At 30.7% G+C, this 15,471-nt stretch overlaps 2 protein-coding genes across 3 annotated transcripts; both read right to left on the bottom strand.

The window, feature by feature from the left end:
• Positions 1 to 2,312: 2,312 nt before the first annotated feature.
• LOC108333102 (nascent polypeptide-associated complex subunit beta) lies at positions 2,313 to 4,890 on the bottom strand. 2 transcript variants are annotated; one of them, XM_017568438.2, is made up of 6 exons: positions 4,704 to 4,890; positions 3,772 to 3,839; positions 3,411 to 3,559; positions 3,236 to 3,292; positions 2,814 to 2,852; positions 2,313 to 2,715 (listed from the first exon to the last, which is right to left on the bottom strand). In XM_017568438.2, the coding sequence occupies exons 2-6, from the start codon at positions 3,837 to 3,839 to the stop codon at positions 2,546 to 2,548; spliced, it is 483 nt and encodes a 160-aa protein (XP_017423927.2). In that variant the 5' UTR covers positions 4,704 to 4,890; the 3' UTR covers positions 2,313 to 2,545. The 2 variants fall into 2 exon arrangements, with proteins under 2 accessions (XP_017423927.2, XP_017423926.2); XM_017568437.2 differs by having other exon boundaries at positions 4,730 to 4,886.
• A 1,018-nt stretch (positions 4,891 to 5,908) lies between these two features.
• LOC108333368 (putative disease resistance protein RGA4) lies at positions 5,909 to 10,446 on the bottom strand. Its single transcript, XM_017568791.2, has 3 exons — positions 10,285 to 10,446; positions 9,854 to 10,054; positions 5,909 to 9,763 (listed from the first exon to the last, which is right to left on the bottom strand). Exon 3 carries the CDS (start codon positions 9,697 to 9,699, stop codon positions 6,193 to 6,195), a length of 3,507 nt encoding a protein of 1,168 aa, XP_017424280.1. The 5' UTR covers positions 9,700 to 9,763; positions 9,854 to 10,054; positions 10,285 to 10,446; the 3' UTR covers positions 5,909 to 6,192.
• Positions 10,447 to 15,471: the final 5,025 nt, after the last annotated feature.

The raw sequence follows: 15,471 nt of genomic DNA, 5'->3' as shown, positions 1-15,471 counted from the left end.
TCCTCTCTCATCCTTCTTATAAAAGTCATTTTTATACTTTTAAAATGAGTAGAATATATCTTTCATTTTGAACGTCGTTAATTCTTTTAGGTGTGTAATGACAATGCAGATATGGACATGTAATAAGCATGTGAGGTTAGAAAGATTATGTTTTTATTGTAAATGTTATATGTCTAGATGGTATTGGATTTGTGTCACAACATTCTATTCCATGAGTAGTTCACTTTAACGGAATAGTAATTTTCTTACGCTTTCTTTTCATTTATGTAATTTATCTTACTTTTTTATACTTTTCATTGATTTGGTTTATGTATAATACGTGTCTTGGGATATGTCTTATAATATGCCAAAAATAAGTTTCAATAAGTGAACTATATTATCATGCATGTAAAGTATAACATGTTCACATCATCATTGTCGTTACACATCTCAAAAAGACTATTGAGGCATCATCATGGATGTATTGAATTGATCCTCCCTTAAAGAGTTATTTTGATCTGTTTTTGTAATCAAACATTGAATTTGTTTGTATTGAAACACTTGTATTGAACTATTTGTACTAGTCAGAATTAACTAGGAAACCATGAGTGGTTGACAATACTCAGTATAGACTAAGAGTGATTATAATACTTGAAAACTAGGAGTGGATAAACTCGGACTAATTAGAATTGACTAGGGTTGATACCAAGAGTGTTTAAAATACTTGGACTATTCAAGATTGACTAGGAAAATCAAGAATATTTTAGAATACTCGGACTAGTAAGAATTGACTAGGAAACCAAGAGTAGTGATAATACTAACAACCAAGAGCGAATTAAATTCAATTATAATCTTGGATATGATTAGGGAAACCTCTCTAAGAGTTATTGAAAAATGTTGAATATAACTTAGATTGAGTAAACAAGTATAAAACACCTATGTTATTATCTATTTATTTGAAATATTTTCTTAAAAACTTTATTGAAAATACTATTGTCTAACAGCTATAACAAATAGTGTAACTTTTATAGCAAATTGTTTAATCTCTACTATAGTTGACAAGCATTATTTTACGAAAGATTTTTACAAATGCTATGCAAGTCCCCTGTTATTAGTGTTTTCCTTGTACTTCAAAAATTAGCATCATTTCACACATTTTGAATATGTCAATAACTTTTACATGAAGTTTTAGAAGAATAAATTTCAATTTTGAATATAAATTTAAAAACTAAAAACATACTTAATCAAAATTATTTTCTCTTTTTTATTATCAAACACCTTGAAAGGCACGAATCCAATTTCAAATATAATATAAAAATCTAAAAATAAATTTTTTTCTTTTCTTTTTTATTATTAAACACTCCATATTTTTCTTTCATTTATTATCTGTCTTATCTGAAAACTTTAGGAGACAAATACATATAATATTTATCAATTATCCAAGAAAAAAAAATAATCTTCAAATATAATTCAAACAAAGATGTACGTGCTTGACAAAATAAATATTGATAATTTTACAAGATTACATAGGATTGTCGTGATTTTTTTTAAAAGCCTTTTGTGATTAAGATTTTGTAGTTAAAATTTTAGTGAATTTATACTATAAAGATTTTAAGAAATGGAAAAGTAATAGCAAGACATAAGATTTTAAAAGAATTTATATTATGCACTTAGGGTTTTAAACAACACATCAAGTAATAGTAAAAAGATATAAGAATAAAACCAAAATACTTGTTTATGTTTGAATAGTTAATCCATGTATTAGCATTCTCACCACGTTCTTGGGTTTTGAATAATTGATTTAAATTATGAAGTCTTCGTTGTGAGATAATATTTACAGTCATGATTAGCTCAATTTGAAAATTTATCAAAATCAAAATTCTTTCAATCAACTGGAGCTGTGATGAGTAACCTATATTAATATAGAACATTTAGAGTACTCTCGCAGGCATTATGTAGTTCTTAATTCTGCTACGTGCTTGTCTTTTAGTTTATACATTCTTAATTGTAATCTAGCATCTAACAATTATATACATATTCATACGATCGAATGGTTTAGATGTTAAACAGATAACTCGGCATAAAGCAATCTTCAGTTCGAGACTTTAACAAAATTTCAATCGTAACAATAAAAACATCCAAATATATCTCAAACACTTCCGGGTTTGTAGAAGTTTGAGGACAAACCCAGTTTCATCACCACTAATTTCATGTCAGCTGTGTCTGCATAAATCTCTTCCTCAAAATATTAATGATGGATTCTTATTCACTGGCATTACAACATAACCCCACAAACTTCAGAATTGGCTGCTTGCATGAGGTAACAAAAAGTGTAAATTAACAAAATTGATTTTTACCTCGAAAAATGAACATACAATACACAAACTCAGGTGCAGTCAGATAGTAACACTTTCCAGTTAGATGATGGGGCCCACAATTAAGAGTGTTTTAACAATTTAAAGTATAAACAACACCTGAAAAACTTTCAATTTTAAAAGGGCAAAAATGAAAGCAAAAAGCTTAAGAAACATCCAAAATATATAAAAGACGACACAGTAAAAAAATTCTAAGACTTAGTCTCCTCAGCAACTGCCTCAAAAGTCTCTCCTGGGACAAGATCCGGGACAGCCTCATCATCATCATCATCCTGTGCTGTGGTTGCAGCAGCTCCTGCTTCAGGTGCCTGCTTCTGAAATTGTTCAGCTAGTTTCTTTAGGTTTTCCAGGTTATCTGGCCCTGCATTTTTTTTAGAATAAACAGCTACAGATTAGCAAGACAGAGAAAGAAAAAAATGAATCTAAAGCTTAAGCTTTAAGAAGATACATATCACACACCTAATTGGTGGATGATGTTAGGGAGAATATCCTGCAGTTCTGCGAAACAGAAAATTGTGTTAAGTAAAATGTAATCTAGAAGGAGATCGAGATCAGTTAAAAATAAAATGGAATTCTGTAGTTAAGTCTAATGCTAGAAATGGAGGAAAATTATGTTATGTATGCTCCAATTTAAAATAACAAGTCTGGACATTTCATGTGATAAACATTCAATTAAGATGTCCATGCCCATAAGGCAATTGACACCTGCAATGCCTGAAGATTGACTTAGCCGGACTGAACACACACATTTGCATAAGATACTGAGGAATGATCTCTAAAGAAGTTAAGACTTAGCAACACACCAACGCAGACAGCATAAACCAAGTCAGATGTTACAACAGCAAACAGAAATGAAGAACGAGATGTATATATAAACTTACTCTTTGTTTGAGGAGAACCACTAACAACCCAAGTATTGGCAGCAATAGATGCTTGCACTGCAATAGATTCCATGTTTAACAATTAGGGTTTAAAAACTGGATAACTGGATAACTACATCAATCCTTACTATGTCGAAACAAATGTACACTAAAAATATCACCCATCAATATTTACCTTTAGGGTTTAAAAACTGGATAACTACATCATCCTTAAAGATGTTGACTTCCTCAATTGCAGGGATAGCATTCACCCCTATTCTCTTCAGGGTGCTTTGAAGCCTCTTGTCATCTGTAGTAGTAGTCTTGTGGACAGCCTTCTTCTTCCTACAAGAGAGGGCAAATACATAATTTAAAATGATAATGTCAACATTTCTAATATAAGTGCAATAAGAAAATGTCAATGCATGGCTAGTAAAAATCTATGAAGATTTTAATTGTTGCATCAAATTATTTTGGGAAACATATAGGAGTATATAATGATATTAGAAAACATAAATTGATATGGAATAAAATCAGATTTTGACATACAAATATACCTTCTCATGGTACCCTTTCCACCAGTTCGAACAGAACTGGCCATCTTCTTCAACCTTTCTACATCCATCTGTATACAAGCAAAGAAACAAAAATAAGTTTCACGGAAAGAAAGTAAATCACTACAGCTTTGACAAAGGGGGATAAACTGCCGGTAACAATATCAAGGGGAATTGGTTATATACAAAAGGCATACAATTATAAATAATTTAAAACGTAATTCTCAACTGGTTAAAACATAGCCAGAAATCACCTAAAATATAAAAGAAATCAAATAATTAGCATATAAAAAAGACAAAATAATATCACATTTATATAACATAAGCTTATAATCAAAGAAATAAAAATATGAAGCACGGGTATCCAAATACATTGAAAGACACACACCCACGTTCAGTTCCCCCATACATACAGCAAATAAAACCGGTAGTGAACACAGTAACCACAGTTCAGATCCCCAGTATTATTCCCCACTGAACAACCCAAAAGAACCAAACCCTTTTATTCAACTCATTCCCAGATGCAATTCAAGCATCCTCAAAATACAAATTCCAAATGCCACATACAAACGTCCAATCAAGTAACTCCGAAAACCATCGCATCCCTAAATTTGTCCTTTCTTTCTTGCACAAGCAATAAAAAAGAAACAAAAGAAATCAGCACACATCTATCTCCAGTCTTTCTCATTATGTAATATAAATAATTGATATTAATAAGAGTACCCGAATCTAAATAATAATAATAATTAATAGTAACAATTAATACTTGTAAAACAAAAAATCGAAAAAATTCCCACAAACTTTAGAATCAAAAGATACACCAAATCTACCCCATGAATTGGATTCTCGAATACAAACTGAAATCATTACATCAACCACAGGTAAAGATCAAAAACCGTATCGAAAATACCCAAACCGATTAAGGTAACGAAGACCTTGTAAGGTGAGAAGCACGATATACCTTCTTGAAGCTTACGTGGTTTGGAACAGATTGTGAAGTGTAAGAGCTAACCGATACTACTAGATAAGGACTTCGTTTTATATGTAAGAGACTCTGCAAAAACCCTAAGTCACTTCTTTCGAATTTTTCTTTTTAATCCAATCAGCAATCCCTCCTCCCCCAACCCACACGTTTTGGGCCGGTGGGCTTGGTATTTAAGACCCAGACTATTAATTCTTGCACCCTCACATTTTTTTTCTTCACCTTATTATTTAAATATCTCTTTCATCTTTTCTGATCTATATCTCTTTGAAGCTTCAAAAACTCTCTTTTTGTGTTGCCCTTCATTCATGCACTTCAACTCCTGCTTTGAATGTTGTTTTTGGCAAAAAATTACTCATGGAGGTCAAGGCTTAGTAGAGGTTAAAGTTAAATAGTTCATTTGATAAGTATTTGGTGTTTTTCTTAAACGTCTTTAAATAACAGTGAGCCTATCATGATTTTTAAATTATTTTTAGATTATGCAGTTTGAAAATTTTTCTAGATTGAATGATCTATTATTGAAAATTGTAGTTACATTTTCTTTAACTTATAAGACTATCATGAAATACATAATATATAACTTAATTATGGACATTAATTATTACCTATAAATTGGTCAATTCATATCTTGAAATTATATTTTAAAATGTGTAATCCAAAATATAAATTTTTAAGTTCCGTAAGGATACTACTAGTTTGTAAAAAAATATTATATGATGATAGAAGTGATTATGTAATGAAAATTGTAATGATAATTATAATTATGCTTGATAGAAAAGAATGATCAATTTTATAGTAAAATATCAAATTACATGTTGACTTATATGAATGAAATTCTTGATATGCAAAGGAATATATATGTGTTGTTAGGTTATGAAAGAAATTGAAAGTATAGAAGTTTACAAAATAATATTTAGTAATCAGTGATAAATATTTTGCAAAAGACTCTATTTTCTTAAATAGGCAACACAATATTTTTATATGAGAAATTACAAAAGATATGCAAAGGGAGAGATTATAGAAGATTTCCTATTTACACTAGTTAATGATAAATCCTGACATCAATCTAGGTAAAAAATAATCTAATAAAGACTAATAAAATTATAATAAAATACATTAACAATATCTTTACCAAATGAACCATGTTAGTTGGAGGAGTGATTCTTTATAACTTCACAATGATTGATGTAATAAGTACTTTATATATGCATTCGTAGATGTAGGTCAACTAAGAAATATAATAATATTTTAACAACTTATTATAAACATGGAGCATTATTAGTGTTGTAAAAAGTTGTAAAATGTGATGTGAAAAGTATCATTATTCTAAGAAATCACGTCATGAGCTGTGGTAGAATAGATATCTTTTCCCCTTTTCTCCCTGTGAAAGCTTAGACTGGGTATTAAAATATGGATGAATTTGGCTTGTGTTTCAACTGCTGCTATGATATAATCACAGAAGGGATGTGGTGAATTTTACGCCAATGCTCTCCATCCCTTTGGTAACGCTGCTTCAGTAAAGGGCAATCATGAATGTAGAGAACAGAAAGAGAGTTGGATAAAGCTGCTTCTGGCAAAGATTGAAGAAGAGGGCAACATAAAATATAGAAGGAGTTGAGAGATTTCAGATGGAGCAAACCCTTATAGTTTGTGTGTGTTAGCTTTGAACATGCAATTAAGTAGAGCACACTGAGAGTAGGTGGTAGCAATCCATCCTCTGGGAAAGACTTCACATTTTCAAAGTCATCACTAACTCTTAACTCTGTGAGAGAATGGAGTTTGAACAATCCCCACTTCTCCCTAGAAGCAACCAGCTTGGGACAATCCTCAATTTCGAGTTTGCGTAAGCTTGAAGGCAAACCCCCCTCGGGAAATGACTCAAGAAAAGGACAATCATGAAAAAGTAGAGAATGAAGATTGGAAAACAAGTGTAGTGCAAAGGGCAAAGAGGAAGAGTACCAGCTTGTTATAGAGAGAGTGACAAGAGAATCATGTCTGTGCAAATCCAAAGAGGACCATTTTTTATTTAGACCATGAAAGTTGTGGATTTTCAGCTCTTCAAGGAAGGGATTGTTGACAAGAATTTGGTGGAGGCATGCCTCAATGATGCAAGTTCCATGAATTGTGGCCTTTTTCAAGCTGGATGGAAAATCTTTCAGGAAAAGTTTTTCACACAAACGCAACTTCATCTCATGAATACTTACAGCCTTGGGAACTGAATCCTCCAAGTGTGGGCATTCACAAATTTCCAATTTCTGCAGAGAAGGAAGGTGTTGAGGAAGGGCCCTTCTCAACCATGGACAACGCCTCACAGAAAGCTCTTTAAGACAAGACAAACCTTGGCCTTCTTCATTGTGATCTTCAAAACTGCACCATTCTTTCCATGCATTCATTTCCTCAAATTTCAATATTTCAAGAGATCTGAAAGGAGTATTTGAGGAATCATTACCACAGAACTCAGGACCAATGACCTCTATTCCATAAAAGCATGATATGGAAAGCTCCTTCAGAGAGGGAAGCTGCCCAAATGGTGGTAACACAAAGCAGAATTTGCTTTCAGTCAGTGCAATGGACACTAAATTGGGCAAATGAGATCCCCCAAACCATCTTGGAAAGCTGGTTCCATCATAACGTAAAACAGAAAGCTTTTTCAAGTTCCCATTTGGTTGAAGAGCCTCCAACACCTGTCTTTCTATTATTGAGTCCTCATTTTCATTGCACCTTCCAAATTTGTTACCCCAATTCAACACTAATCCATCTAAATGCTTTTTACCTTTCAGATTAGCTTCCATGGCATCCGCAGGATCGGTGACATTTTCTAACCGGAAAATTGAAAGTGTTCCTTGAAGATTGCTGAGATTTCCCAATTCCTTAACATCATGCTTCCTGATAAAAAAACTAGTCAGTGTGCGAAGATGTTTCAGCCTTCCTATGTGGTTTGGCATCTTGTTTATCCCGCTCATACGCAAATCAAGATGACGCAAGTTGACAAGTTTGTGCAAATCTATGGGAAGCTCATCCAAATCATAGCACCATAATAGTAGCAGTGTCTGCAGATTATGCAGCCTACAAATGGAGTCAGGCAATCTTTTAATCTTAGTGTACGAAAGGTCTAAATAACGCAAAAGCTTTAAATTGCCTATATCATCAACTAATTCAGTGAGAAGACAATCATGGAAGGATAGCACGCGTAAATATTTCAATGTAGACAACAGAATACGTTGTTTATCAGTGTAGATCAAGCCTCCTCTGCCAAATTCCCATTTGAATGCCACAAAACAACGTAATCTGTTACACTTACTAATATGCTCCAAGAATTTATCATCAATGTTAATTTTGCTAGACCATGAAATGTGGCGTGCTCTTTTGGTTATAATTTTCTCCAAACTGCCACTTATCTGTGAACAAAATTCTCCTGAGACAGATTTTGCTAAATCATTAAGAAGATCATGCATAGTGAAGCACGAAGCACGGCGTCTTGATTGTTGAAAAAATGACCTTGCTACTAGATCATTGAAGAACTCAATGCCTAACTCTTCTTCACTCTTATTTATTTGGCAGCAATTCAACAAACCTTCTGCCATCCACAGTTGGATTAGCTGATCTCTGTCAAACTCATAACCCTTTGGAAATATGGAGCAATGAGCAAAACAGCGTTTCAAATAAGAGGGGAGATTATGGTAACTCAATCTAAGAGCAGGGTTAATGTTGGCATCGTTGTCAGATAGGTGCCACATATCACTCTCCAATATCTTAACCCATTCATGCTGGGAGAATTTCACTCGCAAGATATTTCCCAATGCTTTCAAAGCTAAAGGCAATCCTCCACACTTGTCAACAATTTTACTGCCAACTGATACAAGATATGGATATTTGGTGGCATCCTTGTCATGAAATGCAACATCTGAAAATAGCTTCCAACAATCTTCTTTCTCCAATGGCTTCAAATGATATAGATGGGAGGAGTTCATGACCAATGCTACCTTCTCATTACGAGTGGTAATAAGAATCCTACTTCCTGAAGGTCCATAAATGAAGGGGATCTGCAGTACCCCCCAACTTGAATAGTCTTCGTTCCAAACATCATCTAGAACAAGGAAATATCTCTTTCTCATCAGTCTCTGCTTCAATTCAAGTTGAAGTAGGTTTAAGTCTTTTTCTTCTGCTCCTTTGGACCCAAATGCCTTAAGAATTGCTCTTGTGACAGCAACAACATCAAAATCTTGTGAAACATAGACCCAAGCTTTAAGCTCAAATTGATCTAGTACCCTTTGGTCATTATACACAAGCTGACTAAGGGTGGTCTTACCCATCCCTCCCATTCCAACTATACTAATTATGGGCACCTGATTGCATGTGACATTGTCTGAAAGTAAAAGTTTTATGATTTCCTCTTTATCTTCCTCTCTACCACAAATGCTAGATTCATCCACCAAGGATGTAGTTGGCAATTGCTTGGATTGTTTCCAACTGACTCCAACTTCATTGCCAGAAAAAATCCCCTTTCTTAATCCTAGCATATCCTTTTGGCTTGCAAGAAATTGTATGTTCTCTAGTAGTTCTTCAACCCTAGATGCAATTTCCATGTCAAATGGATTAACAAAAGCCTTGAAGAAGCCTCTCACCTTGCTAGTTGCAGGCTGAAGTTCAGCTTCCAGCTTCTGTCTTGATGCCTCATTGGCAACCTCATCTAATAGCAATTCTGCTTCATATATAGCCTCTTTCAGCTGATCAAGCCAGTTCATCACGTTTGAGGTTTTGTACTGCCTTTCCTCTGCATCCTCCAGCACTTGGTTGATGGAGTTCAGCACAATATCTAGCTTTTTGAGCATCTTATCCTTGAGTTTACTTCCATGGAAGTAGTCTTGGATATCCCTTGAAGCCAACTTGTCTAAAGTCACTTGAAAGGCAGCTGCCAGAAATGCCCCACTTATACACTCTACTGCCATGAGTACTTTGATCGAGTCACTTCACAATCACCTACTTCACCCCCATCAACACCTTCTGCAAGAACTAAACGTAACCCTTAATAACATAAGCACAATCTCACAATCAAAATCATACAATTCAAAACAAGAAAAAAGTTACACAAGCAAACCTTACCTTTAACTAGAGAGAAATTAATGAAGTATCCACTGCTCAATTTTCAACGTTCTTTGAACCTTTCAATCACCCAGTCCTAAGGGTCTGTTTGTATAATGTGAAGTACTATTTTCACAATCATGCCTTCTCACTTATACGTGTCAAGCAGGTAATGGAGTCCATTGAAATGACCTTTCTTTTCTAAGAGGATATTTCTAGCCACTACAACACAAAATGCACGACTTTGACTTTGAAGGTTAACCATTTCGGAGAGATATCAAACTTAGGAAAAAATTCATAAGACACTTTTACGCTCGTTTAACAAATTACTTTTCACTTTTCCATTACAAAAAAAAAATATGTTAAATGAGTTGATATATTCTTGTACAAGTTGGGACCGGGCATCAAACAGACCGAACGTCTGCATAACCACAATAGTCCAACCATAGTACCTTTCCGCTTGTCATCGGGAAGGCCGGACGTCCGTAGGTCGATGATTACGCAATCTTGCGGCTTGCCATCTGGATAAACAGTAACTCATATGAGGACGGCCGGTCATACTGCCAAGTAATTAAATTGCCTATATGGATGGCCGGTCATACCGGCAGGCGACCAGACTGCTTACGTGGGTCGGCCGGTTGAAAGATCAAACTATGAGAGACCATTCGGCCACATCGCTAATTAACAAAGTTTAAGAGTTTAAGATAAGTAGTGGTTAAAAGCTATTGGGGTGAATTTGGGTCGTGATTAACTTTTCACTAATCACAGCCCATAGCAAAAACTATAAATACAGAGGGTAAGTGATAGATAGGTTGCTGCACATTTATTACTGTTCTGTCGAAAAACGCCATTGCTCTCAAACTGACTTTGACACTTTCGCAGGTCTCCCACCCACACGCAGAGAAGGAAATCAAGAAGTAAAGAGCAAAAGTCGGACATTCGAAAAACGAGAAGAAGAAGACGTGGAGGCATTGGACGACTCAACCCCTACCGCCGAAACAATTCTTAATACTCAATTAGCCAGTAAACAATCCAAAACAAATGCATTCAGTCCAAGCACTCATGCAGTGTGAAACTTTTTTAGTGAATACTAAGAAACATCTATAATAAAAATAAAGTGAAGTAATTTTATATATCAGAATGCAATAACACTTCTAATTTTCAGCTTCAATTTCAAATGTTTTCTACAATTGTTTAATAATCTAAATTTACACCTGCCTTTCAAATCACGACAGGTTATTACTTTTGTTAAAAAATTAATTCGTTACTATGTAAAATGATTTAATAAGAATAAGATGGTAACTTTTTAGTACAATTTTTATTTTAGATTTTCAAAAATGACAATACTTTTTTTTTAAAATTTTGTCTCATAAATGAATGTTTTATGTAAAAGGTAAACTGCATAAACACTATTTTAAAACTTCAGATTCAAGGAAAACAAAGAAATGTTTTACCTAAAATGTTACACCTGAGAAAAGTTTAATGATAAAATAGAGACAAACTCAATTTTCGCATCCAAATTTAGATATTGTAAACATATTTTACTGTTTAATTTAAATTGAATTATTACTTTAGATACTTATACTTAAAATTAAACATTGGATGAGAATATTTCTAAGAGGAATCACATATATTGGATCATGAAGTCTTATAAAATCTCAGAATATGCTAACGTGATATAAAAAACAAAATCCAAAAACTCTTGGCCATGGTAATAAAAATATACATTTTTTTTTGCATTGGAAATATAAAAACAATTAGATAAAACATAATCTTGTTATTCAATTTTTTTTAAATTATATTCAGGTATATATATATATATATATATATATATATATATATATATATATATATAAATATAAACTCAGGTTCTCATATTGTTTCTTGTTTCTAGCTCAATCTTATTTCCGTCTTAAATTATTAAAATACTTTAAATTTTAGATAATCCGATAAGTTTTATATTATTTTTTATTGTCATAATTTTCTTAATCATTTATAAGTATTCAATATCTTTATTTTTTTTATAATTATTTTAAATTCATTCATTTTATTTAATATTTATATTTATATAAATATAATTTAATTTTAATATTTGAAATAAAAAACAAAATGTGTAATAATTTTTTACTTTAAGGAATATCATACCTACCCTTTTACCATTTCTTTGAATCGGAGTAAAAATTCCAAAAAGATTTTAAAAACAAGACCCAATGAAACAAGTAAACATTAAATTAAAATCTAAATTTTGTATAATGGAGAGAAATTAAAAATAAAATTGAAAGAATTAGAAAGCATAAATATAATATAAAAAGATTAATTTTATTATGAAGGATCCAATCCAACGCTAATTGGAAGAGAAGATGAAAATTGAAAGTGTAATTGAAAGAAGATGAAAGACTTAACAAGGGTGACGACAGACACATTCTTCTTCGTAATTACATACACCACTTGCTAAGTAACCATATTTCTCGCGACAAACAGTGAAACACTTGTCATTGTCTTCACATTTCCAGTATAGTTTTTCTATGCAAATCTCCCACAACTTTTTCTCAACCCTTGTTCCCTCCACCATTGCTCCTTCTTTTTCTGCACAACATAAACCATATTCAATATTTAAACCACCTTTTTCAAACAAATCATAATCGAGATTAGACGTTAATAGATGATTCAATAATATGTCAAATAACATATCTAACAAACAACAAATATCGTTAGGATAAACTCTAATTATAACTTTGATATAGAAGTTAAGAAGTGAACTTTTAAGTCTATCTCAATTTTATAAAACTGACTGGGCGAGATTTACATTTATCTATATATTCTAAATTGACTTATCCCGTAAAAGTAAAACTTCCAACAACACAATTTTATTTATATTTATTGAACACATAAAATTATTATAAAAAATAAACTTTTATATTAAAAAAAATAATGAATTTATGTGTGTCAAAATAACGAAAACATACCAATGGTTGAAAGAAGGAGCATCACCATGAAAATTGAAGAGATGGCCTTCATCTTAGTTTGTTTTCAGAGCAATGTACTATTTTACTATTTCATCATTTGCTACAGCATATATGTATATATATAGTATTGAATGCTTGTAACTTTTTTATTTTTTATTTATTAATTTATGATATAATCAGTCACCATTTGACTCTTCTGTACGTTAATTTGATAGCATTATTTTCATTTGATATTTATCATTTATTGTTATTTGACTCTTTTACGTTAATTCGGAAACACGCCTATATTTATATTTATATGTAAAGAACATTTCCCTTTTTAGTTTTTATATTTTTTTTTTAATTTTATCCTTCAGATTTTTAAATTAAAATTATTATTTTATCAATATTACAAGTAACCATTTATTTAAGTTTAACCGATTTTATAAGTTTAATCATTTTTTTATTTAAAAATTATCTATAAAATAAATAAAAACTACTTAAAATAAAATTATAAAAATTATTTATATTTAATTTTGTAATTATAAAATAATAATCATAATAATTTTATTATTTTATTATTATAAAAAAATATGAACACATGTTGTAGCACATATATTTTCCCTATTACACTATAAAAACAATACATTTTAAAGGTCATTCTTATTCCTTAAAAAGTTTAAATCAATTAAAAAGTAAAATTGTGATAAAAAACATATGATAGCTAAAGTCTTAGTCACAAAACAATTAGCAATCCACTTTTAATTGGTAAGTAAAAATTAGTCACATCTAAACATATGGCGATCAAAACAGTATGATAATTATGACCATTAACCAAATTATTATCATTAGAAAAATAATCAATTACTATTTCGATTGCATATTAATAACAAATGTCATTTTATGATTTCGGTCACAAATAATAACTTACTTACTTCGTTCTTTAATTTCAATTTCATTTCTTATATTCATAAATATATTTGTTTCAATAAATTTATTATTCGTATAAATTATTTTTATTTGTTTCTATTTAAAAATGGGATGAAGATAGGAGGATGCTCAAATCAATTTTACACAAATCTGTCCTTAATTTTGTATTTGACACAAATCAGTTTCATTTTTAATTCTTTTTCATTGACTTTGCCTTGAAAAAGAAAGATTTAAATGGATTTTTTTTTCTCAAAATAATATTTTTAAAGAAAACATTCTTAAATAGACTGGAACAATTGTTTTTTTCAAATGGACAAAAAGCGTTTTCTGTTTCTTTTGACCTTTTTTTTTTCTAAAATGGGAAGGACAAATAAAAAAAACCCTAAAAATTAAAGTAGTTAAAAATAATCAATTAAAAGTATCAGGTTAAATACAGTATTTTGGAAAAAAATGTAAATATTTAATTTTAGTTGTAGTTTTTTCAAATGAATTAATAAAATAAAATTACCTAATAGGAATGGAAAAATGAATTTAAGCCAACAAAATTATATAAATATTAGTATTGTTGGACAATATTTAATTTTTTTGTAGGAATCATACATTTCTTTGTTTGGATGATTAAAAATATTACTAAAAAAAGTTAGGAGTTTTTCTAGAAATATAACAGTAACGTGTTCCTTTTATTAAAAGTTTAAGATAATATAATAAATTTTTATTAATTTTTCAATGGTCTTAAGTTTTGTATTTTAATTATATAATTATAATTTTTATTTTATTTTTTATTTTAGAGAAAAAATATGTATTTTTTTATATTAAATATTTAATAACAATATTTTTTTATTGTGTTTTTTCATTTTTATAAAAAAATTATTTAATTAATATTTGAAACGGTTTCATAATAAAAAGTAAATGAGAGGAAAAATTAATATTCATTAACTATGAAAACTGTGATAAGGATGACTTTTTATTTTAAAAATTTAAAAACAAAGATAAAATTATCAAATTTGTACCAATCCATTATCATTATTTTGTATTGATGTAAAAATTACAGAGAAAGATTTTCAAAACATGTAAAAATTAAATTAAAATCTGAGAGACTGAATCGTATAGTGGAGATAAGATACTCTTATTGCATCTTCATCTTCTTTCATAAGTTGATATACTTGATGAGGAATTAAAAAAAAAATTAAAGCATAAATATACTATAAAAGAGTAATTTTATTTGAAGGATTCAATACTGATTTATAAGAAATAAGATTGAAATTGTAATTGGAAGAAGATGAAAGAGTTAACATGGGTGAGTACAAATACATTCTTTTTTGTTATTACATTCACCACTTCCTAAGAAGCCATATTTCTTGCGACAAAGTCTCAAACACGGGATATTGTCTTCACAGTTGTCGTATAGTTTGTCTGTGCAAGCTTGGAACAACGATTTCTCAACCCTTGTTCCCTCTACCATTTTCAAAGCTCCTTCATTTCCTGCACAACACAAACCACATTTGATATTCAATCAAGAATTTTGTTCAAAGAAACGGTAAGGAGGTTCAATCCAGATATAGATCTCTATACTAATAAAACTCTACACTGATAAAATATTATTCGTTTTAATACTGATAAAGTATTATCCGTTTTAAATCAAACCCTTACATATATGTTTTTGATATTATTCCATAAAATTTCTTACCAAAAAAGATATTTTATATGTATATAAACTTATATTATCTCATGTTTTGTTTTATATGAGATTTTGTTTGTATCCTA

Source organism: Vigna angularis, chromosome 11, assembly GCF_016808095.1.
Source record: "Vigna angularis cultivar LongXiaoDou No.4 chromosome 11, ASM1680809v1, whole genome shotgun sequence".
Lineage (NCBI taxonomy): Eukaryota > Viridiplantae > Streptophyta > Magnoliopsida > Fabales > Fabaceae > Vigna > Vigna angularis.
The sequence above is the reverse complement of the archived record's forward strand: the minus strand, read 5'-3'. Positions and strand labels throughout refer to the sequence as shown.